Source organism: Malurus melanocephalus, unplaced genomic scaffold (assembly GCF_030028575.1).
Source record: "Malurus melanocephalus ecotype Western Australia unplaced genomic scaffold, MMel_1.1 scaffold_669, whole genome shotgun sequence".
In the NCBI taxonomy this organism is placed as follows: domain Eukaryota; kingdom Metazoa; phylum Chordata; class Aves; order Passeriformes; family Maluridae; genus Malurus; species Malurus melanocephalus.
The window spans coordinates 101,243-126,745 of record NW_026623901.1 but is presented as its reverse complement, the minus strand read 5'-3'; the positions used below and the strand labels follow the sequence as shown (position 1 = coordinate 126,745).

At 53.9% G+C, this 25,503-nt stretch overlaps 4 protein-coding genes across 4 annotated transcripts; 2 read left to right on the top strand and 2 right to left on the bottom strand.

The window, feature by feature from the left end:
* The first annotated feature begins 261 nt into the window (after positions 1 to 261).
* RNF215 (ring finger protein 215) lies at positions 262 to 3,514 on the top strand. The gene is made up of 9 exons (XM_057383916.1): positions 262 to 493; positions 796 to 867; positions 941 to 1,026; positions 1,660 to 1,714; positions 1,925 to 2,029; positions 2,143 to 2,259; positions 2,339 to 2,476; positions 2,619 to 2,721; positions 2,822 to 3,514. The coding sequence occupies exons 1-9, from the start codon at positions 371 to 373 to the stop codon at positions 2,842 to 2,844; spliced, it is 822 nt and encodes a 273-aa protein (XP_057239899.1). The 5' UTR covers positions 262 to 370; the 3' UTR covers positions 2,845 to 3,514.
* A 419-nt stretch (positions 3,515 to 3,933) lies between these two features.
* On the bottom strand, positions 3,934 to 8,698 carry LOC130584123 (coiled-coil domain-containing protein 157-like). The gene is made up of 9 exons (XM_057383929.1): positions 8,596 to 8,698; positions 7,337 to 8,317; positions 6,958 to 7,035; positions 6,023 to 6,213; positions 5,752 to 5,919; positions 5,139 to 5,307; positions 4,613 to 4,752; positions 4,276 to 4,337; positions 3,934 to 4,199 (listed from the first exon to the last, which is right to left on the bottom strand). Exons 1-9 carry the CDS (start codon positions 8,696 to 8,698, stop codon positions 3,998 to 4,000), a joined length of 2,094 nt encoding a protein of 697 aa, XP_057239912.1. The 3' UTR covers positions 3,934 to 3,997.
* A 1,248-nt stretch (positions 8,699 to 9,946) lies between these two features.
* On the bottom strand, positions 9,947 to 10,521 carry LOC130584117 (coiled-coil domain-containing protein 157-like). The gene has a single exon (XM_057383917.1). It carries the CDS (start codon positions 10,196 to 10,198, stop codon positions 9,947 to 9,949), a length of 252 nt encoding a protein of 83 aa, XP_057239900.1. The 5' UTR covers positions 10,199 to 10,521.
* Positions 10,522 to 10,622: 101 nt separating this feature from the next.
* On the top strand, positions 10,623 to 23,744 carry SF3A1 (splicing factor 3a subunit 1). The gene is made up of 16 exons (XM_057383911.1): positions 10,623 to 10,813; positions 12,934 to 13,046; positions 14,118 to 14,322; positions 15,065 to 15,322; positions 15,746 to 15,820; positions 16,356 to 16,506; positions 16,936 to 17,129; positions 17,751 to 17,868; positions 17,964 to 18,149; positions 18,518 to 18,639; positions 18,821 to 19,063; positions 19,689 to 19,899; positions 20,619 to 20,773; positions 21,722 to 21,823; positions 21,971 to 22,042; positions 23,093 to 23,744. Exons 1-16 carry the CDS (start codon positions 10,748 to 10,750, stop codon positions 23,192 to 23,194), a joined length of 2,373 nt encoding a protein of 790 aa, XP_057239894.1. The 5' UTR covers positions 10,623 to 10,747; the 3' UTR covers positions 23,195 to 23,744.
* Positions 23,745 to 25,503: the final 1,759 nt, after the last annotated feature.

Sequence of the window (25,503 nt, the reverse complement as noted above, 5' to 3'; positions counted from 1 at the left end):
GGGTCAGTGGGCACTGTGAGCCGGTGGGCTCAGGAGTGAATCCTTGGGCATTGGAATGAAGCAGGGGAGCAAGGGAAACTGGAGGGCACTGGGAGTCACTGGGAGGCACTGGGGGTTGGTGGGGAGGCCAGGGCCACTGAGCGACTGACCAGGTCCTGCTGCCCGGGGGTAGCCAGCAGCAGAGGGGAGGTRGAGGCAGGGACAGGGGCAATAGGCYTCTGWCCCCTRTGCCACCCCAGCTGCTGTCCCYRTCCCCACAMAGTGTCCTGCTCTCCARGACCCCTGAGTACATGGGAGTGCTTTGGGGGTGTCCTGAACCTTGGGGTCCGTCCCAGCTCTCCTCTCCTTGCCGTGTCCCCAGGTGGGTGACATGGAGCCGGAGCTGGGCGCTGCTGACCCTTGGATCGGGGTGGTGCCCATGGGCACTGAGGAGCCGGCCGAGGGCCCCCGGGGTGCCAAGGAGGAATCCTTCACCRCTGCCGTTGTCACCAAGGTGATCCTCTGCCTGACGCTGTCCCCTCTGCTGGCCCAGTCCCCTGCTTGGCCTGGGGGCTGCTGTGGTGTTTGCAGGTCACAAACCCACAGGGGTGTCACCTGGGGTGTCTCCTGGCTATCTGTGGCGGGTCTAAGTCTGTGCTTGGTGGCCAGGGTGTCTCTGGCCGTTCTGACCCCTCTTGGGTCCCTTGTGATCCTGCCCCATGGCAAAGAGGTGCCGGGTGCTCCCTGCAACAGGACAGGAGCTTGTTGGGGACACAGCCCCACTGTCCCCTGACCGTGTCCCCTGTGTCCCTGCAGATGAAGCGAGCCCTGGTGCTGGGSGCCTCAGCCCTGCTCATCCTGGCGCTGAACCAGAACGCCATCCGTGAGGTAGGGCAGCGCTGGCGGCGGGGCCGGGCCGGGGTCGTGCCCCACTGACCGCTCYGCTTCCCTCCCGCTGCAGCTGGATGTGTCCCAGCTGCTCGCCAAGCCCGTCATCATCATCCAGTCCTCAGACAACGTCACCAGGCTGCTGGGAGCACTCCTGCGGTATGGGCTGGGCTGTGGGAGGGCTGGCCCTGCCTTGTCCTGCCTGATCCCTGCCTTGTCCTGGCATGGTCCCTGCCTTGTCCTTGTCCTCCACCCAGCTGTGACACCCAGGGACCACCCTGGGGTATCTCACCCATCCCATCATGTTTGCTGGGCTGGTGTTGTTCCGTGCTGGGGCCAGCTGGGGCTGAGATGTGTTTCCAGGGGAGGTCTGGTTCAGATCCAGCCCTTCCATGGGTTCYCATGTGGTGGCCAGGGTGGCAGTGGCCTCTGCCAAGAGCTTTAGGACTCTCGGTACAAATGATCCAGACCAACTGATTCTTGGCATGGCACTGGCATCCCCCATGGCCTCATGGGTGTTTGTCCTCAACACCAGCAGCAATGGGACCCTCTCACTCTTCCTGACGTGGGACATTGGGATTGCTGCTGTGGTGTCACACAATGGGGTTGGGAGGAAGAGCCCTGTGTGGGGTCACTGTGGGCTGGGCATGGCTGGGTAGGGTGTGTCTCACTGTCCCTTCCCCGGTTCCCCCAGTCACTGCCCATCCCTGTGGGAAGCAGGGCTCCATGGCAGGGGGGGCTGTGCCCAGATCTCTGTGTCCCTGGAACTGATACTTTCCTGTTTGCTCACAGTGGGCTCCGGGCTACAGCAAAGATCACGTACCAGGCGGTGCTGCTGGAGAACCTGGTATGCTGGCCTTTCTTCCTCTTCCTCATTCTCCCTGTGGGAGGGAGGGCATGGCCCACAGGAAGCAGCTGCAGCTCTGGCAGGGCCCAGCCCAGGTGTCCCCGTGGGAGCAGGGCASCTGGTGGCACCAGTGTTCCTCGGCCTGGGTCACATGTGCTCCRTGGCCGGACGCTGCTGCGGCCATCGGCAATGCCGTGTCCTGCCTTGCAGGGAGTGACGCTCACGCTGTGGTCCACCTGCGGCCTGTCCCGAGGGGGCCTCTATGGCGAGTGGCAGGGGGTCATCTGCCCCGGGGAGAGCAGCTCACAGGTCCAGGTATGGGGTTTTGATGGGGCCGGGAGTGGGGCCAGGAGTGGGGCCAGGTCTCCGGCTCCTGTCCCCAACCACACTGTCCCCACCACGCTGTCCCCACGGTGCTGTCCCCACAGAAGTACCTGCAGCAGCTGTGGAACACCATCCTGCTGATCGCCCTGCTGCTCTGCACCGGTGTGATGGTGCAAGCCCAGCGCCAGTCACGGCAGGACCTGTCGGAGCGGGATGCCGAGGTGGGAATGAGGGATTGCATCCGCTGTTCCGTGCCRGGGGTTGTGGAGTGGGCTCTGACCCTCGGCTCTGCCCCTGCAGCTGGACCTGAAGCAGCACATACGGCGGCGGCTGTCGACCCTGAAAACACGGCGCTACCATCCCGGGAAGCCACCGCGGAGCCGGGCCTGTGAGATCGATAGCTGTGCTGTCTGCCTGGACCAGTTCCACAAGAGCCAGGTGGGACTGGGAGGACTGGAGCCTGCCCTGGGGACACCCGTGCAGGTGCCACCCTGGGCTGAGCCTGCTGTTGCTGGCCAGGACCCGGGCTGTGTCCCGGCCGCCTGGCTCTACTGATACGTCCTCTCTTCTCTGCTGGCAGTGGCTGCGGGTGCTGCCCTGCTCCCACGAGTTCCACCGGGACTGTGTGGATCCCTGGCTCCTGCTGCAGCAGACCTGCCCTCTCTGCAARCGCAACATCCTGGGTGAGAACCGCCCTGGCACCGGGCTGAGCTCCAGCTGACCCTGGGGAGGACTGGGGCCCACCAGGCTCCCTGTGCTGAGGCTCTCCATCCTCCCTTTCAGGGAACTGCTGCACAGACAGCTAGCTGGCCAGAGGACACACTCCAGGGACAGACCCACCGCCGCTCCGGGGACAGGGAGGGGGGGCAGGGCGTGCCTGGCGAGCGGTGCTTGCTGCTGGAGCGGGGTTGGCATGGCTGTGCCCGGCACAGTGCCCGGACATCGGAGAGGAAAGGACTCAGGGCTCTCCTGCGGGTGTGAGTAGAGGGGTGGGGGGTCCAGATGGGCAGTGCTGGGGAGGGAAGATATGGGGCACCCATGGGTGTAACAGGGATGTAACAGGGTAGGGGCTGGGGGCAGGGAGAGCCCTGGCCCCGCWATGCTCTTGCCCTGCTCACAGCAATTTTTCTAAGTCTTGGGTTTTTGTCTATTTGCTGGTGGCTGTGGCTGGGTGGTCAGAGCCCGGCAGCAGTGCCAGCCCCTGTGGGAGGTGGGTGACAGCCCTGCCAGGGCTGGGGCTGCGGGGTGACCCACGGCCTCACTATGGGAGGGCAGGGGGTCGGACACTTTATTTATAATAACTTATTAGAAAGGATGGCACGAGTCAGCTGCAGAGCCAACACAGGGCTTGGCTCACCCAGCACGGTGACTGGGGACACACTGTGAGCCCTGCCTGGGTCCTGCCCCACGGGCTGCAGCATGGCACGTGTCCATCCCTATTAAAACATGGAGCAAGGACTGTCTGTGTGGTTTATGTGAGGCTTGCATGCAGCTCACAGGGCTGGTAAGGCAGGGTGCAGGTCAGGGCCAGGSACTTGGTGGTTCCCAGCCCCTCTGGGGGCTCATGCAGAGGGAATGACTTCCCAGTTTGTGGCTGTGCTGGTGGGCTGAGGACAGCTCAGGCTGCTCTCATCCCAGGCCAGCTCTGCTTTCCTGTTCCAAGTGTGGCCACATCACAGTCCCCTCTTGGGAATGGTTCCTGGCAGGAACTAACACACACTGTGCCCAGCATCAGCGCAGTCAGGGCTCTGCTGGGGGCTCCAGCAGTGGTGTAACCAGGGGTGACTAAGCTCCAGGGCCCAGGAACATCCCTGGAGCAGCTCTCCAAGGAACTGGGTTTCCCAAGGGAACACTCCTTCCTGATGCACAAAGAGCTGGTAAYGAGGTCCCCTGGGCAGAGCAGGTGRCTGCTGGTGGAACCCTTTATTTCTCTGTTAGAAAATGAAGACTGCTCAGTGTTTATTTGCGGTGAGCCTTAGTGTGGTGTGGGCGGAGGCCAAGCGCCAGGCGTCGYGCTGGGCGTGTGAGGCAGGGTTTGGGCTGGAATGTGTGCTCTGCTTTGAGTTGCTGAGGTTGCTGGCTGCAGGGAGCTCCGTGCCAGGCCTTGTCAGTGCATCCCGGCGTCACTGTGCTGTCCCTGCTGCCTCCACAGCTCAGGCATCTGCGGGATGGTGGCAGTTAAAGGGGAGGAAGAGCAGGGAAACCCCCCCAGCCCCTTCCTCTGGGTTTCTACTCACCCAATCTCCTGCCTGTCAGCTTCCCCCTGGAGCTGGGACCCCAGCTGGACCTGTGGGACGAGCTGGGGAAGGGAAGTGAAGATGAAATTCCCCCCCATCAGCTTCAGCTCCAGTCACAGCCCTTGGCCACCACTGAGCTGGGGGCACAATGGCCACAGCAATGGAAAGGAGCTGGAGCCATCCCCGGGCACCTCGGCCAACACCAGCTAAACCAGGGCAACCTCCCAGGTGCACAAGGAGCCCGGGCTTGGCCCTTCTGGGGTCCCCAGAGGATGTCTGGGGGCCATGGGGTGGTTTTGGGGTACACAGCACCCACCCCCTGCTGCACTCAGCTTACCTTGAGCATGCCCTGCTCGGTCGCTGCCTTCACCTTGATGAGCAGAGCCTCGAGCCGCGCGTTCTCCCGCACCATCACCTGGATCCGAATGTTGTTGGCCTGGAGCTGACTCTCCATGTCCTCTGTCAAGTTCCCACTGCCTGCAAACAAAATCTATCAGGGCTCAGCCTGCTGTGGCTGCCTGCCTGCTCAGAAGTGTGGGCAGCCCTCTTGCCTCCCAAGGAAAGGAGCCTGTCCCAGGCAGGGAGCACTGGCAAAGCCCGAGAGGTGGCAGCTGGGACCCCAAACCCTGTGGGCAAAGGAAGCTCTGCCGTGTCCTGATCTTGATGCATTTCCCAGCCCAGGTGTGGGATGCACAGCACCCATGCAGGGAAGTACGTTGGGATGGTCACAGCTTAGCACAGCCCAGGGTCTGAGCCCTTGCWGGATATCAGTGGGACAAACAATGCCTGGGGCCAATAGGATGCCCTGGGAGCACTGGAGAGCCCAAGGCACAAACCCACCRTGTTCCCATCTGCTCCCTTACTCTCAAACTGTGTCTCAGGGGGGATGTGGAGCTCGGGGAAGAACACCAGGAGCCTTTCCCTCTCCTTCAGCTCCTGTGCCTGTTCCTCCAGCTGGGATGTGTTCGCCTGGAGCTCCACAATGGATTGCTCCAGTGCCACCTTCTCCTGCTTCAGGGTGTCCAGCAGCTTCTGCRTGCACAGCAGGGAGGAGGTGAAGTTTGCTGGAGTGAGGATTCAGCCCCCATGGAAAGCTCCCACCTTTCCCTTGTGATAGGGGTGTCCTGTGGCAGTGGGAAGTGGACAGTGACAACGTGCAGGGTTCCAGCTGTGTGTGCTGGAAGCAGGAGCACCAACCAGCAAGTACGGAGCATGTCCAGGTGTCCAGGAAGGGGTGCACTGGAGATGAGGAAGCAGCTCAAAACATCCCTTCCTGCTGCTCCCCTCTGCCAATTCAACCAGACTTGTCTACACAGGGTGGAGGGAGAGGGCTTTTCCCCAGGGAGTCCCGGCAGGAGACGGCCATATGGCAGTGCCTCTCCTGGGAAAACTTTGGCTGTGGGTGAGGGAYAGGGCAGCGTGTGGCTCGACCCCTGTGGTACAGGCTGTGTCCCACACCTGTGTGCCAGTGCTCACCTGCTGTGCCTGGATCTGTTTCCCACTCTGSTTCTGGCTCTGCTCCAGCTGCTCTGCCAGCCGGGCCTTGTCCTGCTCAGCCTCTCCCAGGCTGGCCTGCAGCTCCTCGCGCTGCTGGTCCAAGCTGTCCAGCTGCTGCAGCAAGGTCTTCTGCTTGGCCTGCAGRGACTGTGGTGGCAGTGGGGTGAGCCTGTGTGGGGCTGTGGCACCATTCCCTGCTGCCAGYGGGCAGCAGCTCCGCCCGCTCCCACCGCTGCGGAGCCGGCCGTACCTCCTCGTACCGCAGCATGCTCTCCACACGGGCCTTCTCCTTCTCCAGCTGCACACTGGTGGCACTCAGCTCCTGGTCCAGGCTGTCCCTCTGGTCTGTGAGCACCTGCACCTTCTGCTCCAGCTCCAACGCTTGGCTCTGGGCCACCGTCATGGTCTTAATTTTCTCCAGCAAGGTGGTCTTGGAAAGCTCTGGGGAGACACAGCAATCGTGGCCCAGACTGGGCAGGGGGGAGAAGCTGAAGGTCYATGGAGGTGATGAGAGGGGTGGAACACCTCTGCTATGAAGAAAGGCTAGGAAAGGTGGGGGTGCTCAGCCTGGAGAAGGCTCCAGGGAGAGCTTAGAGCTTCCAATGCCTAAAGGGGCTCCAAGAGAGCTGAAGAGGTACTTGGAACAAAGGAATGGAATAACAAGGAAAGGAATGGTTTCCTGCTGCCAGAGGGCAGAGATAGATGGGATATTGGGAAGGAATTCCTCCCTGTGAGGATGGTGAGGCCCTGGCAAAAGGTGCCCAGAGAAGCTGTGGCTGCCCCATCCCTGGAAGTGTCCAAGGCCTGGACAGGGTTTGGAGCACCCTGGGACAGCAGAAGGTGTCCAGTGGAAGGGGTTGGAATGGCTTTAAGGTCACTTCTGACCCAAACATATTGTGATTCTGTGGTTCAGGGGTCCCCCATGCCCTCCACAGACCCTGGTAAGAGGGGGGCAGGCCTGACAGGACAACTGTGACCCTCCAAAACCTCCATGAACATCAGTTCATTCTGGCACTGGGTGATATTGGGGTGCTACTGTGAAAGAGGCCTATCCTCTGCCCATCCCCACCAGCTCCACAGCCCARTCTGGGGTGTGCTGGGGGCTACAGGGGTGTGAAACACTTGGGAGACCAGAGTGACGGGAGAAATGGGTGAACTGGGTGAGCCCCTGGGTGACCCCCTTACCCAGCTCCTGCACAGCTGCCTGCTTCGCTGCCAGCTCCTTTTTCAGGCCTGAGAGTTGCTCCTCCAGCAGAGCAGCTCCTAAAACAGCACAAAAACCCTCTAATTAATCAGCTCCTCAAAAAAACTCAACCAAGGGGCAGGAAACAGCCACACCAAAGTGTTTTCATGTAGTGACTGTGTTGTGCTACCACGGAGGAGGCAGTGACAGGATACACAATCAACTCCCACTGCCTGKGATTAACCTCAAAGCAGGGGAAGTCCCCCCGCACTGACAAAAACCCTGCTTGTTGTAGTGGGGCCAAAGTTTGCCCAATAGAGTCTGTTCCTCTCCTGCAAATCCCCCTAGGCTTGGGAAGGGTTGCTGGGAACAGTTCTGTACCTCTCCGTAGGTCATCCTTATCCTGCTCCAGCCTGGCCACAGCCTTGGAATGCTCCTTGTCCTTGGCTTGCAGGCTCTGCTCAGCCTTCCTCTGCTGCTCTGCTTGGATATCCTTCTCTGCCTGCAGAAGCCTGGAAAAATCCTCCACCTGCCTCTGCAGCTTCTCCTTCTGTTTGCCCATCTCTTCCAGCTCAGCCTTCACGGGCTTCACCTGCTGCAGCAGCCCCTGCAGGTGTTTGTTGATCCGGGAGAGGTCCTTGCTCTGCTCCGAGGCCCAGTAGCTCATGTCTGTTGCAGAGAGGCTCCTTTTCCCTGTGCTGTCCTGCAGCACCTCCTGGAATTTGCTGAGAGCTGAGGGGATGTTCTGGCTCTGGCAGATTCTGGTGATGGCTCTGCCCACCTCGTGGAGGCTTGCCTGGGCACTGGAGCAGGTGTCACAGGAGCGCAGGGGTGACTCCGAGGTCTGTGTGGGGACACTGCGGGTGCTCTGGGCCAGGCTGGGGCCAGGCTTTGGCTGGGAGCTGCCCAAGTTGCTCAGCACATGGACACTCGGACATGGGCACACAGAATTAGACTGGGCAGCTTCTGGGGCAGTTCCTGACTCCAAAACGTCTGGCAAGCAGCATTTTGGATTCTCCTTCTCAGGTTTCCCAGCCTGGACAGCAGAGGGTGGRGTGGATTGCTGTGGAGGCATCTCCTGCTTGCAATCCTTCTCCTGAGGGAGAGAGCACAGAACAAAACCAAGGCCCAGATCAAACTGGAAATGATCCATAAGAGCAGCAGCAAAGCCAAGGGACAATAACCAAGGGGAAGCCTCAGCAGCAGGACCTGCTCCCCAGTTCCCCTCCTCGTGACCATCCTTTCTTTCCCACCCGCTGCACTGCCTMCTGGTTGTGAGATTTCTCCATAAGAAAGATAATTTTGAGAAAAATAAAATSCAGGGGAGGGGCAGATTGTTTTTACTACTACTACTTGAGGCAGCTCAGAGCCACAGTGGGGTCAGCAGAGCTGCAGGATTTTGGCAGTTTGAGAATATTTTCCAAGCCCTAGAGGCAGCCCAGCTCATTCATCCTGAGATCCTGGAGGAGGATGGATCCAGTGGGGGGAAGGGACTCCGGCTGGGAGGGGACAATGTGGGACAGATGTGTGACACAGGAGCCAGCACTCAAAAGGTGGGAGCACATCTGGCGTGGCCACAAAGTGTCCAAGAAGGACCACAATCCAAATGCTGGGTGGGGGAGGGGAGTGACTCAGCTCACGGGGTGTCCCCAAATGTCTCACCTCATCCCGGAGCTGCTGGCACAAGTCCCCCAGTTTCAACATGGTGCTCCAGAAGGTCCTGGCCGTGAGCCCCGCGGACATGCCGGGCCCCGGGGCCCGCGCTGGCGGCACCACCTGCCCGCTCAGCACCGTCTCTGCGTATCCAGTGAAGCTCTGCAGGAGCAGCAGCAGCCTGTCCCAGCAGGAAACACAGCTTGGAGCAATGGGGATTGGGAATGGGGGCTGGGGAAGGGAGGATGGGCCCCTCCCCATCCCCCAGACAAAGCCAGTGTCACACAGGAGAGTGGCATTAGTGCCATGGAGCAGCCACTTCCAAGAGGCTGTGGTTAAGCTCCCCCCAAAGATTTGGGCCACCCATGCAGCAAAACCCCCGATTTTTTAGGGACAACAGCTCAGCTTGTCTTTTAAATCACAACTACATTTATTTCACCCAGACTGCAAAAGGGACTTTGGCCTCCTAGGGCTGWCAATGCAGCTGAGTCTGAGCGTTTCCAAGATTTTGGGAGGCAGTTTAATGAGCCTGTCCCATCTGCTCCACTTCAGCTCCTGGGTGGAGCATGTCTGGCTCTGCTTCTTCATGGCCAGCTTGTGCTGAGCTCCAAGCAGGGAAAGCAGTTGGGTTTTAAAGCTCAGCGGGGCATGAGGACGAGGTGCTGGCACTGCTCATCATGGAAATGCACAGGGAAAAAGCATCCAAAAGACTTCATACAACMATGGAATAACCTGAGCTGGAAGGGACCCACAAAGATCATCCAGTCCAACTCCTGGCCTTGCACAGACCTTGAGAATCCCAATCTGGGCCTGAGAGCATTGTCCAAATGCTTGTGGAGCTCTGGCAGCCTTGGGGCTGTGATGTGGCACTCGGTGCCATGGTTTAATTGATAAGGTGGTGTTAGGTAATAGGTTGGACTCGATGATCTCCAAGGTCTTTTCCAACTTAGCTGATTCTKTGATTCTGCGATGATTCCCYGGGGAACCYGTTCAGTGCCTGAGCACCCTCGRGGGGAGGAACTTTTTCCTGATATCCTGATAAACCTCCCTGGCACAGCTCCAGCCATTCCCTTGGGTCTTGTTCCTGCTCACAGAGATCGGAGCTGCCTTTCGGGAGGAGCTGCAGTCCCTGGCGAGGTCTGACCTCAGTCTCCTCTGTTCCAGCTGAACAGACCAAGTTCTCTCATCCTCAGCTTCCCCTCCAGGCCCTTCACCTCCTTCTCAGGCCTTCTTTGGACACTCTAACAGATTTAGCTCCCTTCTGTACTTTGAGGTGCCCAAAACACACAAATCCCGTTCCCCCTGGGGCAGGACCTACTCGGGGGTGCCTGGGGCCTCTCACCTGTCTATGACCAGCTCCAGCAGCACCACATGTGCGTGCTGGCTGAACTCGGGCTCGCTGTCGCTGTGCCTGTAGCGCTGCAGCAGCACCGACATGTCCAGGTCGCAGGACGCCTTGTCGGGGAACTTCCAGGAGGGGAAGCGCACAGCGCCGGCCCGGGAGGTCACGTCAGCGATAGCGGCCTGCAGGTCCCGCAGGTCGGCCCGCAGGCTCTCCATGCAGCCGCGGTGGCCCAGGAGGTGCGCCATGGTGCGGGATGGGACGAATGGGGGGAAAATGGCCTGGGAAAATCTGGGGCCAATGGGGTCACCAGGATTGGGATGGATAGAGCGCCCTGCCGAGACAGGTTGCTGGAAGGGGACCGGCACGGTACCCCCCAGGCCCGGCGGTCTCCAGGAGTGCTGGCGACTGCAGAGAGCCGGGGGGAACCGGAGGAATCAGCGGAGACCGCGGGGAGGAGGCACCGGGAGCGGGCCTSGCGCTAGGCCGCAGCGTCCCAGCCCTGTCGCCATGGCAACCACAACCCTCCCGCGCTGTAGTGGTGCGTTCCTGCTTTGGGGAGCTCCCCCCGCGGGGGGCGCTAATGGTACATCCCGCCTTGTGTCCATCCACTTCCCGGCAATCTGCGCATGCGCGCTCCGTCGGCCTCGCGTCACTTCCGGCGCGCACGCGCGGAACAGCGCCCGCCGCCGCCATTTCGCCCCAGTCGGTGCCGGCGCCGCGTCTGCCCCTGACCGAGCCTCGTCCGCCCCTCGATCGGCTCCGCTCGGCGCGGAGCCCCCGTCCCCGGCAGCGCCATGCCCGCCGGACCTGTGCAGGCTGTGCCTCCGGCGCAGCCCGCGCCCCCCGCTGAGAGCAAACCGGTGCGGGTCGGAGGGGGGGCGCTGAGGGGTGGGAGGGGGCGGGGAATGGCGCGAACCGCGGGTGTTTGGGTGTGTGGCCCTCACGAAGCCGCCTGGGGTGGGATTGGGGGCTCTGGCTCTTTCCGGTGCGCGGCATTGATCCCTGTGCCCGCTCAGGTGAGACCCCACCTGCAGAGCTGCCCCAGCCCTGGGGTCCAGCACAGGAAAGATCTGGAGCTGCTGGAGGAGTCCAGAGGAGGCCACGGAGCTGCTCCAGGGCTGGAGCCCCTCTGCTCTGGAGCCAGGCTGGGAGAGCTGGGGGTGCTCACCTGGAGAGGAGAAGGMTCCAGGGAGAGCTCAGAGCCCCTTTTGGGGCCTAAAGGGGCTCCAGGAGAGCTGGAGAGGGACTGGGGACAAGGGATGGAGGGACAGGACACAGGGAATGGCTTCCCAGTGCCAGAGGGCAGGGATGGATGGGATATTGGGAAGGAATTGTTCCCTGGGAGGGTGGGGAGGCCCTGGCACAGGGTGCCCAGAGAAGCTGTGGCTGCCCCTGGATCCCTGGCAGTGTCCAAGGCCAGGCTGGACATTGGGGCTGGGAGCAGCCTGGGACAGTGGGAGGTGTCCCTGTCCATGGCAGGGGTGGCACTGGATGAGCTTTAAGGTCTCTTCCCACCCAAACCATTCTGGGGTTCCYTCCCAGAGAGYGCCACCCTGCTGCAGCTGGGCGGGCACTGGGCCCTTCCCTGGCAGTGCCCCAAGGCTGTGATTCCAATGGGTGTGAGGGGTTGCCAGGAACTGTGGGAGCTGCCTTGGCTCTTGGAATTATATGTGGAAGGATTGAAAGTCTGAAGGAGTGTGGCAGTCCAGTACCCTCCCAGATCCTTTCTTGGCCGTATTCATGTTCTTTGCAGCCTTTCTGAGATGGGAATTCAGTTCCTGTGGAGCTGGAGCTGCTGTCCCGACTCACACAGCAACATCAGCACTCAAGGAGCTGACAGGGAACTGATCCCACTGAGAACCTTGGAAAATTGCAATTTCCCCCAAAAAAAAACAGTGACTTTCATGCACAGATGTTACCACGGCAACTTTGCCATCACTGTTAAATYGAATATCTCAAGTGTGATGTTGCCTCATCCTTCAGCTCCTCAAATGATGTTCTGTGGGAGTGGAATAAAAGCTAAAAATATYAATGGTGCCTTTCTCGTACCACACTTAATTATTCAGGCTGTATTTCATGGAATGGTTTGGGTGGGAAAGGAACTGAAAGCTCWTCTCATTCCACTCCCTGCCATGGCAGGGACACCTTCCAGGGTGCTCCAAACCCTGTCCAGCCTGGACTTGGGCACTTCCAGGGATTAATTTGACTTCAGAACATTTCTGGCTTGGAGTCCCCATGGATTTGGCAGATCTGGGAGCTTTACTGGGATTTTAAGTTATCCCTGACTGTCCCTGTCAGGATTGTAAATATTTCCAGTAGACCTGTCCCAGTTCGTAACACCTTTTTTTGGAAGGTGCTTGATGAGGAAAGAAAAACAACATCTTTAGTATCCTGCAAAAGCAGCTTCTGGTTTTACTGGAAAACAAATCCATCCACAGGGAGCATTCTGGGATTTTAGTTAGGATCTTCCTGTAATATCAGTGAGAAAAACGTTCTGTTGGAGTTTTTCTCTACAAAATAGATTCTGATGGAACCACAGTGGGATTAAAAGCTGTGTTTTATTTAATGTGAAGTTAATAATTCAGGTCCCACAGGCTCCTAGGAAAATCCAAAACTTCTGCACCTGGTTAGGAATGAGTAGTATTAGTCCTGATCCTCTTGGCTCAGCATTTATAAACATAGTGGGGGTTGAAGCTCAAATAGTGGAAATACTCTGAGGGATTGTTTTGGTTCCCATGGAGGCACCTCACTTGTCCTGCTGCCCCTGTCCCTGTCGTGGGTGCCTCTGACAGGCAGACAAACATTGTTTCCCATCCTGAGAAACTAAGGAATTAATGGGATTCAGGTTGTCCAATCTTGTGTCAGGAAGAATTCAGTCATTGAGGGGCTGAGGAGGAGGATGGATAAAACTGTGCTGTTGGGACTGCTGTTTGGAATGCCTAATTCTTCACCTTTTGTAATAAAATCATCTTTATTACAGCCAGAAGAGGAGCCTAAAGAGGAAGCAGCACCAGCCAAGCCCGTGGTGGGAATTATTTACCCTCCTCCAGAGGTCAGGAATATTGTGGACAAGACTGCCAGCTTTGTAGCCAGGTAAATGACAGTGGTGGTGTCTCTTTTTCTCGGGATTTTCCTGCTTCTGCTCTTCAGTGCCACTCCAGAAGCTGAAGCAGGTTCCAGTTCRTGGTTTTGCTTGAAGGATTTTAAGGATTGAGGCTGAATCAGTGAGACTGGAAAAGGAACAACAATATTSTGCTGAAGAGAGCATCAGATATTTTTTGCTAGAGAAACTGGTAGTAAATAAATAAAGTCCATATCCAAATGTGCAGCGGGTCTGCAAAAACTGGGTAAGAGGGCCTGTTCTGAATGATCTGAAGGGGAAACCAAATTCTACGTGCAAAGGGAGCCTTGGTACAGGAGTGATGGCTGTGTTTCAGTGCTAAAATGTGGTGATTTTTGGTTTAAGAGCATTACTAAATGTTGCTCCAGTCCAACTCTTATTGTGTAACTCATATCTAAAATGCTGCCAAGGASTGTTGGCTGCCTCTGAGCATAAGGCAGGGAATGTGTTTATCCTTTGGGATTGTAGAGACCTCCTCTTTTGGAGTGTCTAAATGACACTTGGAGGTATCCAGAGAATATGGAGGGAAACATCCTGTGGCTGCTGGARGTTTGCTCAAAGTGCCCTGAAATAACTGGCTCGTCTTTGGGTGGGAGGAGTGGATGTTACCTCTACTGGGGCTCCTAAATGCAGCACTCTGRGGTGGTCAATCCCTGCACAGGCTGATGGTTACCTGCATTTTTCCCTTGTGTGACCATTCTGGAAGTGAAATCAGTCTTGAAAGCTTGTTAATAGAGCAAATAAAACTGTCATAGTAAATAACTTGTAAATTTTGTGCAGTCAGTGGTGGAAATGACTTGTGTGTTCAGTGAGATGAAATTGTGGAACATTTGTGATTGTGAATTTTTAATACTCATGTTAAAGACAAAATTAGGAGAGCTACTGCCTGTAACTTGTATGTCTTCTGCTTGGTGTGAGCTACTGAGAGAGAAACATTTCCCATGTGGAAGCAAAAAGGAGTGGCTGGTGCCTCGACATCTTAGTCTGAAAGAGACATTTACACTTGAGTTGGTGCCCTAAAAATTTATTATTTTCCTCCCCAGAAATGGTCCAGAATTTGAAGCCCGAATTCGTCAGAATGAAATAAATAATCCCAAGTTCAACTTCTTGAACCCCAATGATCCTTACCATGCCTACTACCGGCACAAGGTCAGYGAGTTCAAGGAGGGCAAGGCCCAGGAGCCCTCAGCTGCCATCCCCAAGGTCATGCAGCAGCAGCAGAGTGCCCAGCAGCAGCTTCCACAGAAGGTGAGTGTTCTTTTCATCATTTTGGGGAAGAATTTGGCTACTTTGAAGTGGTGTCGCAGGCTGGGGATGAGCAGGAAGTTTGAAAGTCAAGGAGAAGGAGTTGGTTATACAATTTGGTAAAATGACAGCTTGAGGCTTGGAGTTGAGTGTGGGGTTTTGTTTTGATGCAGATGTGCATCTTCCAGGTGCTGGTAACTCAAAGTTGTGTGAAAGAGCCAATATTCACCTTAATTGGTCTGTTTTAATTACATTTTGCTGTGTGTTGACTGAGACACTACTGACACTGGGGATCTTGTGGACTGTAGGAGTTTAGGCCTTTTGCCTTGAMGTCTATTTTGGGCTTGTTGTATGCACTGTTTTGTAAAAACTTTTCCTTCCAGAAGGATCAACTCCCCCTTAAACCATGGAGTACAAAGCACTGCTCATCTTGTTCAGCTGTGCCTTTGTGTGTACTGGGTGGGAAAAGGGCATGGAGTAAATCCAGGGCTTTCACATGCTTGGCATGGCCAGGAGGCACACTGAGGTGTTGGTGGTYCAGATACTTTCCAGATTTGTTTGCTGTTGAAGCAACATTTTTAACAGTATTAAATTATACCTGATGGTTTCTCATCTCTGCACCTGCCAGGATGGCAACTGGCATTGCTGTCCCACAGCACCTGGAGGAAAAATGGCTTTTAATCTCCTGAGTGTTGGTGACTGTTCCTCACAGGAGGTCACTGAGCTGTCTCTGTTCTCCCTGCAGGTGCAGGCCCAGGTGATCCAGGAGACGGTGGTTCCAAAGGAGCCTCCGCCCGAGTTCGAGTTCATCGCGGACCCTCCGTCCATCTCAGCCTTTGACCTGGACGTGGTGAAGCTCACAGCACAGTTTGTGGCCCGCAATGGGAGGCAGTTCCTCACCCAGCTCATGCAGAAAGAGCAGAGGAACTACCAGTTTGATTTCCTTCGCCCCCAGCACAGCCTCTTCAACTACTTCACCAAGCTGGTAGAGCAGTACACAAAGGTATTTCTGGCAGGGTGATCCCTTCCACAGCAAGAGTGAGTTTGGAAGGCTGAGTAAACCCTACAAACCAGCCAGGCTGAAAATATTGGTCCAGGAATCCATCCTTTAAATCCCACTCTTTAGTGTGGGTACTGTGCTGAACACAGTGGGCTGTCACCTACATGTACCACACACTATTGTAATCTAAGTAAAGGTTGTTTTTTTTTTTTTTTTTTTTAATCTGGAGGATAATTGGAAGGCCATTAGTGAATATTTTGAAGTGCAGGGATGAGCAGTAAATAATGAGAGGGCTGCAGTTGGATAAATGGGACATAGCCCCGGGGGCCTGCTGGTGTTTTGAGCAGTGTGGAAAGAGAATAATTGCTTTCAGAGAGGCTTTGGCACAAAGAATTGTCACCAACTGTCATGCAAAATGTGTTTCAGATCCTGATCCCACCGAAGGGCTTACTCCTCAAGCTCAAGAAAGAGGCCGAAAATCCCAAAGAAGTCTTGGATCAGGTATTCCAGGAAAAAAAAATTGCAAAAGTGCTGAAGGGATTTGGTTATGTTTTGGGTYTTTTCTCTTTGCCTGTTTTTGGCTTGTTGGCAGCAAATAGAGAATAAAATGGATCTCATTTGCTGTCACTTGAGTGCAGGGGGCTTGAAGTTGCTTTGAATTACAGCTGGTGTTGGTATTGGGGGTGTTCATGGCAGCACAGAGGTACTGCACAACCCCACTGCTTACAAAGTGGGATCATGGAATATCCTGAGTAGGGAAGAACCCACCATCCAGTCCAGCCCCCAGCTCTGCCCAGACCCCCCAACAATTCCCCTGTGCATCCCTGGCAGCGCTGTCCAAACGCTCCTGGAGCTCTGGCAGCCTCGGGGCCGGGACCATTCCCTGGGGAGCCTGRGCAGTGCCAGCACCCTCTGGGGACAGGAGAACCTTTCCCTGCTCTCCAGCCTGACACAACTTCAGCTGTTCTTCCTTTCGTTTGGAAACCAGCAGTGAGATGACTCTGGTGTTCCCTGTGTGCTCTGTCTGCTCCTGCAGGTCTATTACAGAGTGGAGTGGGCCAAGTTCCAGGAGCGAGAGAGAAAGAAGGAAGAGGAGGAGAAGGAGAAGGAGCGAGTTGCTTATGCCCAGATTGACTGGCATGACTTTGTGGTTGTGGAAACAGTTGACTTCCAGCCCAACGAGCAAGGTACTGATATTARACGTTGTAGCCTCTGTGAAACTGCCCCCTTTGAGCAGGGAATGTGTCCTGAAGTTCTGTTGGGTTTTTACAGCCTTTTGTCCTTCAGAGATGAAGGGAAAAGCCTTATATCGACATTTAAAAAAATGTTGGAGTGTTTTTTGGATTCAGTTCTCCTTGAAGGAAGTCCAGGACTGCAGCAGTGTCCACTCTCCACTTCCACCAGGACAGCACAGTTTCTCAACTTTSTAGTAGTGCTTGCATTTATAAGTCACTTCATGTGTCATATTGGTGTTTATATAGATTCCATCCATTCCCTTCCGTATTCTTTGGCTCCCAAGGGATGCTGCTTTTTGTTCAAAAATTGATAYTTCTGTCTGTGTGTGCTGAGTGGTGAAATGGGATGGAGAAACAGAAGCTGTGTTTTCTGCACTGTAGGGAATTTCCCTCCTCCCACCACTCCAGAAGAGCTGGGAGCTCGAATCCTGATCCAGGAGCGTTATGAGAAGTTTGGGGAAAGTGAGGAGGTGGAGATGGAGGTGGAGTCAGATGAGGAAGATGAAAAGCAAGAGAAAACAGATGAGCCACCAGCCCAGCTGGATCAGGACACACAAGTTCAGGACATGGATGAGGTAACTGGACAGTAGGATCAGAATTGTCCCTATTGCTTTTGTCYCCTGAAGTTCATGTGGTTTTTGATRCTTTTCACTTTCACTGTAAATAGTTCTTCATTTTCTTGAGGAAATGAGACTTCCCTTCGATCAAATCTCAAAAGAACCTGTTACTGCTGAAATACGGGGATTTTTTTAATGTCTTWCATGACAATGCAGGTTCCAAGAGAGAAAACCAGTAATTTTGGCATCCAGCGGTGCAGTGGTGTTGATTTTATATTTCTGTGGTTTAAGTCTTTCGGGCTTTTTTGTGCCCAGAGTGTGGAGCACTGGAAGATGACTCATCTKAGGCTCTGCCCACTGTAAGCTGTTTTTCTGGTAACAGGGAACAGGAGCGTGGTTAACTGTAAGCCCCTGCGTGCCTGATGCTGTAATGTGGAAGCTGAGGAATATTTGCTTCCTCTTCTGGGGCTGCTTAATTCCTGGTCCGGAGGAACCACTATGCCCCAGGCCTCCAAAACAGCTCCATTGCTTTGAAGCTGCATAATCCATTCTTCCAGTGCTGTGTGTAGGGTTTTATGCCTCTCTCAAAGGTATTTGACCATGGAACTTGGTTATGATTTTTGTTTCCTTTTCAATAAGGGGTCAGATGATGAAGATGAAGGTCAGAAGGTTCCTCCTCCTCCAGAAACCCCGATGCCACCCCCACTCCCTCCCACRCCAGATCAGGTCATTGTGCGGAAAGATTACGATCCCAAAGGTAAATCAAACTAGTGAAAGAAAACCCATTTATTTCTTCATCACTAATCCCAAACCATGTGTTTCTAGACTGAACCAATGCTTTTGTTGTCTTAGCCTCAAAACCGTTACCACCCGCCCCGGCTCCGGATGAGTACCTCGTGTCTCCCATCACTGGGGAGAAGATTCCCGCCAGTAAAATGCAGGAACACATGAGGATTGGGCTCCTGGATCCACGGTGGCTGGAGCAGCGGGATCGATCCATCCGGGAGAAGCAGAGYGATGACGAGGTCTATGCCCCAGGTCAGCCTGAGCATTGATTGCACAGCCCCTCACTGCCCTCACTCATTAGGAATCTGAAATGTAGCTCTGTGTGGTGTCCTTTCTGTACTAATTAGTTGGATATGCYTGTAATTAGTACATTGAAGCCCTTTTAAAAAGTTAAAATCAAAAACAATTAGCTGCTGCTGCTCAGTATGTTTCAAAAAAAAGGAAAACTAACAGGACTTGAACTTCGATGTTCCTCGTGGGTCCCTTCCAACTTAGAGTATTTTGTGTAAAAAGAGCTTCACTTGGCTGTCAGGTACCAAATACTTGAAAGATCAGTAGCAAAGGGTTGTGTTTGGTTATATCCCTTGAGGTAAGAATTGCTCTTTTTCCCCCTTTTTCAGGTTTGGATATTGAGAGCAGCCTGAAGCAGCTGGCCGAGCGTCGTACTGATATCTTTGGTGTGGAAGAGACTGCCATTGGTAAAAAGATTGGTGAAGAAGAAATACAGAAACCAGAGGAAAAGGTAGAGCAGAAGCTGGGAATTTTTGATTTTTTTTTTTTTTAGTAATAGATCCTTGTAGCATTATGAATGCTCAGATGCATCAATGTCTTGATTTTTTTTTTTCCTTCTGTCACGCTGCTCTCTGGATTTTGTTACAGTCTTGGCCAGGTTGGGGTTATTCTGATTTATTTTACCCTCTCAGGTGACYTGGGATGGCCACTCTGGCAGCATGGCCCGGACACAACAGGCTGCTCAGGCCAAYATCACCCTCCAAGAGCAAATTGAAGCCATCCACAAGGCCAAGGGACTGGTGCCAGAGGATGACAGCAAGGAGAAGATTGGGCCCAGCAAACCCAACGAGATACCCCAGCCACCTCCTCCTTCCTCAGCCTCCAACCCCCCTCCCAGCGCCCAGCCCATCACATCTGTGCCTCGCCCACCCACCGTGAGTGTTTGGGCTCTCAGAAGCCAATTACTGGGGCTGTAGTTAATTAGGCGGGGTCCTGATGAAGGTCAACAGTGCTGGCATGGAAGAAGATTTGGTGGGAAGTTCCTGGTTTAAGAGTARTTTGGAAATATTAGAGGAACCCTACTGAACTTGCTGTTAAAAAGAAGAATAATGCTTAGGTGAAGTTTTGACCTTAGGGGTATCAAAAAGACTGGGATCAGCTGGGCAGTGGGATCTTGGAGGCARAGTATGGCTAAGAAAGGGATGGGTGGAGGCCTTTGTAGGTGTAAAGTGATGTAGGCCAAAAGCAGCCCAAGGTAAGAACATTCACTCCCTGCCCCAAGGGATCTGCTGTATGAGTCCCAAAGAGCAATTTAAGAAAGGAACTAAGTGCTTCGAGGTCTGATCCCAAAGTGGGGAGGGAAGGAGGRACCCTTTAATCTGCTAATGAGGTTTCTGTGCCTGTTCAGAGCAGCTTGGGCTGCCCATATGGTGGGGCCACTAAGGCTCCCAGCAAATCTTTGACCAGCAGAACCCATGGTTCTGTTTCCCTAGTTATTTTCATGGGGATTGTGGCCAGTCCTGRGCACTCCTGCTAAGGAAATTCACCTTCTCTCCCCAGATGCCTCCTCCTGTCCGTGCTGCCGTGGTTTCTGCAGTTCCCGTTATGCCACGTCCCCCCATGACTTCTGTGGTCCGGCTACCTCCAGGATCTGTCATAGCCACCCCCATGCCTCCCATAATCCACACCCCACGGATCAACGTGGTGCCCATGCCCCCCTCTGCTCCCCCCATCATGAGCCCCCGCCCACCCCCCATGATCGTCCCCACAGGTCAGTGACTTCAGCTTTTCTTGGGAAATTGTCTGATAATTCCTTTATAACAGGTCTGAGTTTAGAGTTCTTCCTCCTGTGCCATGGTACTGGTGTGTAACTGGAATTGCAGGCCCTGAGTTGTGTTAAAAGAGTTTTGGGGTGCTTGGTATGGTTTGTTTAGTACTGCATTTGGGCTCAAGGTTCTTCCTGCACTGTGAAATGCAGGGAATTCTGTGGCCCCAGGAGCCCGCCCGGGTTAAAATTAAGAATGCAGGGTAAAGAGGAGCTGCCAGCACCTCAGTGGGTGTTACAGCTCCTTACAGAAGCTGCTGTTGCAGGAGGAAAAGCTGTTTGCTGGCCCTTTTCCTCATTAGGTGCTTTGATGTTAAAAAGGATGATGTAAGAAGCAATTCTTCCCTTTTTTCTTCATCTTTTCTTCCCTAACTGGAGGAGCTGGCACCGCTGCCTGCCAAACTGAGAGCGTGTTCTTTTTTTTTGCAATATCTGCAGGAAGCTCTCATGCCTTGTTATCTTTTCCTGGAATGCTTCCCAATATAAGAGCTCTCTGAATGTTTGAATTTTGCATGTTGCTGTTGGTTGTAACTTCCTCCATGTATTGTGGCATTTATTTTCAGCCTGTGCTGCTCTGCTCAAAGTGTTTTTGTTGTGAGGGGGTGTTTGTTATGCACACATGGGGTGACTCTGGGTTGTGTTGTGTCCCCCTCATGCCRTTCCAGCTTTTGTCCCTGCGCCTCCCGTGGCTCCGGTCCCGTCCCCGGCGCCGATGCCTCCCGTTCACCCTCCACCACCCATGGAGGATGAGCCAGTCTCCAAGAAACTGAAGAGTGAGGATAGTCTGATTCCAGAGGAGGAATTTCTGCGCAGGAACAAGGTACCTGTGTGGTTCAGAGTGCTGGGTTGTTCACTCCAACTCCAGAGGGGCTGTAAAGCCAATTCCCTGCAAAGAGGGGCAAAAATACCTGGCAAGGAAGGGACTTCCTGAGGTGGCTCCTTCCTTTTGTCATTCCCGAGCAGCCCAAACTCCTTTGTCTCTCACTGGGAASAGCTCCAYAGAGTAGGATAGTGCTCTTCTGTAATTAAGGGCAGTGAGAGGCAGGTTATAATGCAGGGAAGAACTAAAGCTGCTAATGAGCTTTTAAGGAGAGGAGGGCTAAGCTTGAGATGCAAAGAGATTAGAGTATCAATGCCAGCATGATAGTAGGGTAATGTGGTGTATTCCATAACAAGGTGAGCTAAATGTGAGCCTAAATTCCTTCCTGAGGAGTGCCGTTCTCACAGGAGGAGTTGTGAGTCCTTTAAGAAGGGCTGTATGGTTTTCCTGGCAATATTTAAACTAAAAGGAGATTTAGGTGAGATACTGGGAAKAAATTGTTCCCTGGGAGGCCCTGGCACAGGGTGCTCACAGAAGCTGTGGCTGCCCCATTTCTGGATGTGTCCAAAGCCAGGTTGGACAGGGCTTGGAACAAGCTGGTCAAGTGGAAAGTATCCCTGCCCATGGCAGGGGGTGGGACTGGGTGAGTTTTAAGGTTCTTTCCAGCCCAAATCTATCTGGGATTCTGTGATTTCATGTGCACAGAGAAGCGGTCTCCAGTTCAGTGCTTCACACCTTCACCCTGTGACACTGTCAGTGCATGTACTGCTCGGTAGATGGCACRCAAAAGGGAGAGAAATCCAACTGAAGGTTTTATTTTGGGAGCAGTGGAGTAACTTGTAAACACATTTCAGTGTGTTTACTGAGGAGTCAAGATATGGAAATAAGTCCTTAGTCTGGTGCTGTGTTATCACAGCYCTGAGAGACTTTATCTGTGTTTTCCCATAGGGCCCAGTCACGGTCAAAGTCCAGGTTCCCAACATGCAGGACAAGACGGAATGGAAGCTGAATGGCCAAGTGCTGGTRTTCACCCTGCCCCTCTCAGACCAGGCATGTAGCTCATCACCCTGCCCTCCCTGCTCCGTGTGCTGCCTGCCAGAGCAGCAGCTGGGAGCTCTGCCTGCTCCCCACTGCTCCGTGGGGCTGGGGAGCAGCACTGGGACAAAGGCACTGAAGGAGCCTTTTGATCCCCCCCAGGTGTCTGTTATAAAGGTTAAGATCCACGAGGCCACAGGGATGCCAGCTGGGAAGCAGAAGCTGCAGTATGAGGTGGGTATAAGCCCTTCAAAATCTGGTGCTTCCTTCAGGGCATTCTCCTACATGACTTTTTATAAAGAAATACTGTAATGYACAATTCAATGCCCAATGAGCTACTGGGAAGAGCAAAGGGAATGTTTTTCCTGCCTTCACAGCACATGTGTGACAGAACTGCCCTCTGTTACAGCAGGACAGGCCTTTGAGAGGTGATTAACATCTGCAGATTTTCACATTGTTGCTGCTGCAGATGAGTCTTCCAAATTTGATGTGGCTTTCTCTGAAATCAGCCTCTTGTTTTTATTAGTTTGTTCTTTTTTTTTTTTTTTTTTTTTTTTTTTTTTTTTTTTTTTTGACATTTAACTGCAGCAGCCTGCTCCCACAGCTCTGCTGCGTGTGCTCCGGGAGGTGGGCGAGCGTGCCTTGGAACCCTGGCAGCTCAGGGAAGGCTTTCTCCAAAACAGAGAAGGGAAGAGCTCATTCCATCTCTCTCTTCCTCTCAAAGCTGGAGCTGTGAGAAAGGCCCCCGTTCCTTTTTCATGACTTATTTCCAGTCATGCATGTGCCCAGGCAGGCACAACCTGCTGCCTAAGCAGTGAACTTTGTGCACTTATCTCCTCAGGAGTTCATCTGTGGGCAGATACTCTGTTAACCCTTAACGAGAAAGGAAGCTGAGCTGATTGTTTTAAGGAAAAGAAAAAAAAAAAAAAACGGTGGAGGAAGAGTGGAGTCTGAATAAATCCACTTGTGGTGACTCTTCATCTATGTGTTGTAGGAGCCATGGGAGGTGTCCCTGCCCATGGCAAGAGGGATAGGATGGAATGAGGGGGATCTTTAAGGTCCCTTCCAACCCAAACCATTCTAGGATTTTGTAGCCACTCCAGTGACCATCTTGGACACTGGGATCCCTGTGGGGTCTTCAAAGCCTGCAGTGTTGTCACCCCCCTGTTTGAGCATACAGGGGTGGGGTTGGGATCAGGGTGGGATTCTGTGGGGAGGTAGCACTAAGTTTTCTGCTCTGACTGCTCTTTGGTGGTTTTTTTTTTTCCTTTCTCCTCCCTTCAGGGCATCTTCATCAAGGATTCCAACTCCCTGGCTTATTACAACATGACAAGTGGCTCTCTGATTCACCTGGCACTCAAAGAGAGAGGAGGCAGGAAGAAATAGGAGCTGTGRAGTCCTGAGATGTAATGTGTCCATATTGTAACCACAACCCTCCCCATCCTTTTCCCACTCCGGCCTTTTTGGGGCTGYAACCATTCCCCCCCAGCTGTAGTTTGAACAGAGAGGCTCTGACCCCCTCTAATGAGAGAGGGGAAGCTGATGGAGCCCAGAAATGTGTCAGTGTAGTGAGTAGCCTGTAGTGATCAATGCTTTGCTTGAGTGCCGCCTCTCCTTTGAATCCCCTCGGGAAGAGACATCAAGGTCATGCCCAGCTTAGTTTAGATCCATCTTTGAGGGATTTATGGTGGCCAAGAGCATCATCTGTCTGCCCTCAGCACTCACTGCTTCATTTAACCTCCTGCTAATTGAAAACTTCTCCACACACTTATTAACCCTCTTGCTTTTGTTCTTTCCCTGTCTTGGATCTTTTTCTGACCCTGACTTGGAAGATTTTCCTCCCTCAGCATGAGCTTGTGTGGCTGTTCGTGTGATAAAGGAGCTCTGGGTCTGCTCTGGACGGCCTGTAATTTGTTTTAATAAACATGCAGCTCTCCTTCTTTGGATTTGGGGTTTTTAATGGAGATGTGCCTGGATTTGGAGCTCTCGGATGGGGAAATACATTGGGATTTGTAATTAAGCAGTTTACAATAGGAAATCCTCTTATTTTCTGGAAAAAGCTGCAAGAAAAGGGTCTTGATGAAGATTCCCTGGTGCTCCTCAGTCAGTCCTGAAGGAATGCTTATATGTCTGTGTGAGGGGGAGAAAAATACTCTGCAATTTTCTTGCAAAACGTGATATACAATTATATCCTGCAGCTGGAATCTCTTGGTCCTGGAGAGCATCTMGGTCTGGAAAACAGATGATTCCTAGGCAGTCAGTCACAGTGTGATAGAAACACAACACAGCAAAGTTAATCCATGGAATYAGGTGCCCAGGAAGAGGCAGGTGACAGGGATTTGGGCACCTCTGTTTTTTTTTTTTTGGGGGATAACCCAAAGCCATGGATTTATATGTATATTTTTAGTTTAGGTCAGGCAGTGCAGAAACATCCTGTTTACCTTTTTCCATGCTTAGGAGAGACAGAGGGATGAAGCAGGAGGGAAGAGCCGGCATCCTCCTGCCTCTGCCGTGCTCCCCTGGGAGCTGGAGGAAGCCCTGTGGCTGTGGGGAAGATGGCTGGCACTGGCCCAGCCCAGGTGGCCGTTGTTCCCTGGCCACAGTGTCCAGCTGTTGTGTCTGACAGGTCCCCATGTGTCCCTGTCACAGACTGCTCCACTCCCTGCTGCAGGAATTGGGGGTGAGTGGATGCAGGGTGCTGCTGCCCCGCAGGAAGGTGGGATAATCACTTCCCTTTTGCTGTTCAAAATCAGACAATAGATACAATCCTGGAGAAAACAGGCAGTGAGCGGGGTTTTCCAGAGCGGATAGAAAAAACTGCCAAGAGAGCTCCGAAATGGAGAAGTTGTGTTTGTATCCGGGGCCGGGCCTGGCCGTGCTCAAGGTCACACCGTGTTTCTCCTCCCGCTGTGCTCGGAGCGTGGTGCCCACGGAGCTTCCTGGTGGGAGCTGTTCCCTCCATTCCCTCGGTGCCATTTTCAGCCAAGCCCCTTTACCGGCACTCCAGCAAGAAAACTTCCCCCTGGAAATCACTTTGGTGGAGCTTTGCCAGCCTGTTTCCATCTAAATCCGAGGGATGAATGCTGTAACAGACTGTGTGTGTGGAGATCTGGTACAAAACAACCGCCATCAAAGCCTTCCCCTTCAGCGGCAAGGACTTTCAGGGCCCGGCTGCCAGAAAAATCTGGAAGTAGGTTSAGTTGCTGATTTTAAGGAGCCTCATTCCCTCTTCCTTTGGCACAGTACCACCTTGAGAGGGATCCTTCCAATAATCCCCTGTCTGTGCTGTAAGAAGGAGGAAATGGAGCGCTGGGCTCTGAGAGCAGCGTCCACGAGGTGGGCTGGACCTGCTCCTGGAAGGCTTTACCCAGGACAGGTCCCAACAGATCACAGTCTCCCACAGATCCTTTGGTGTGTTATTTTTGGGACAGCCAAGCTGGTTTTACCTGCCTGGGTTGCTGTGAATGGGGACCATAGGGTGACACAGCAGTGGTCTGGCTGCATGACCTGCAGGGCAGGGACACCTTCAGAGTGGGAAACACCCCACAGGCGCCCCATTCCAGTGTATGTCCACTGCAACCCTCGTTCAGCCCCAGTGGTTCCCAGCACAACCCTCCTGCAGYCCCAGTACCCAGCCTTCCTGGAATGCCAGTGCCATCCCAGTACAGCCCTAGTGCAGCCCCATTGTTGCTCAG

Bases quoted from the DNA above. Each gene is read 5' to 3' on its own strand.
- LOC130584117 (XM_057383917.1), bottom strand. From the start codon at position 10,198: ATGGCGCACCTCCTGGGCCACCGCGGCTGCATGGAGAGCCTGCGGGCC.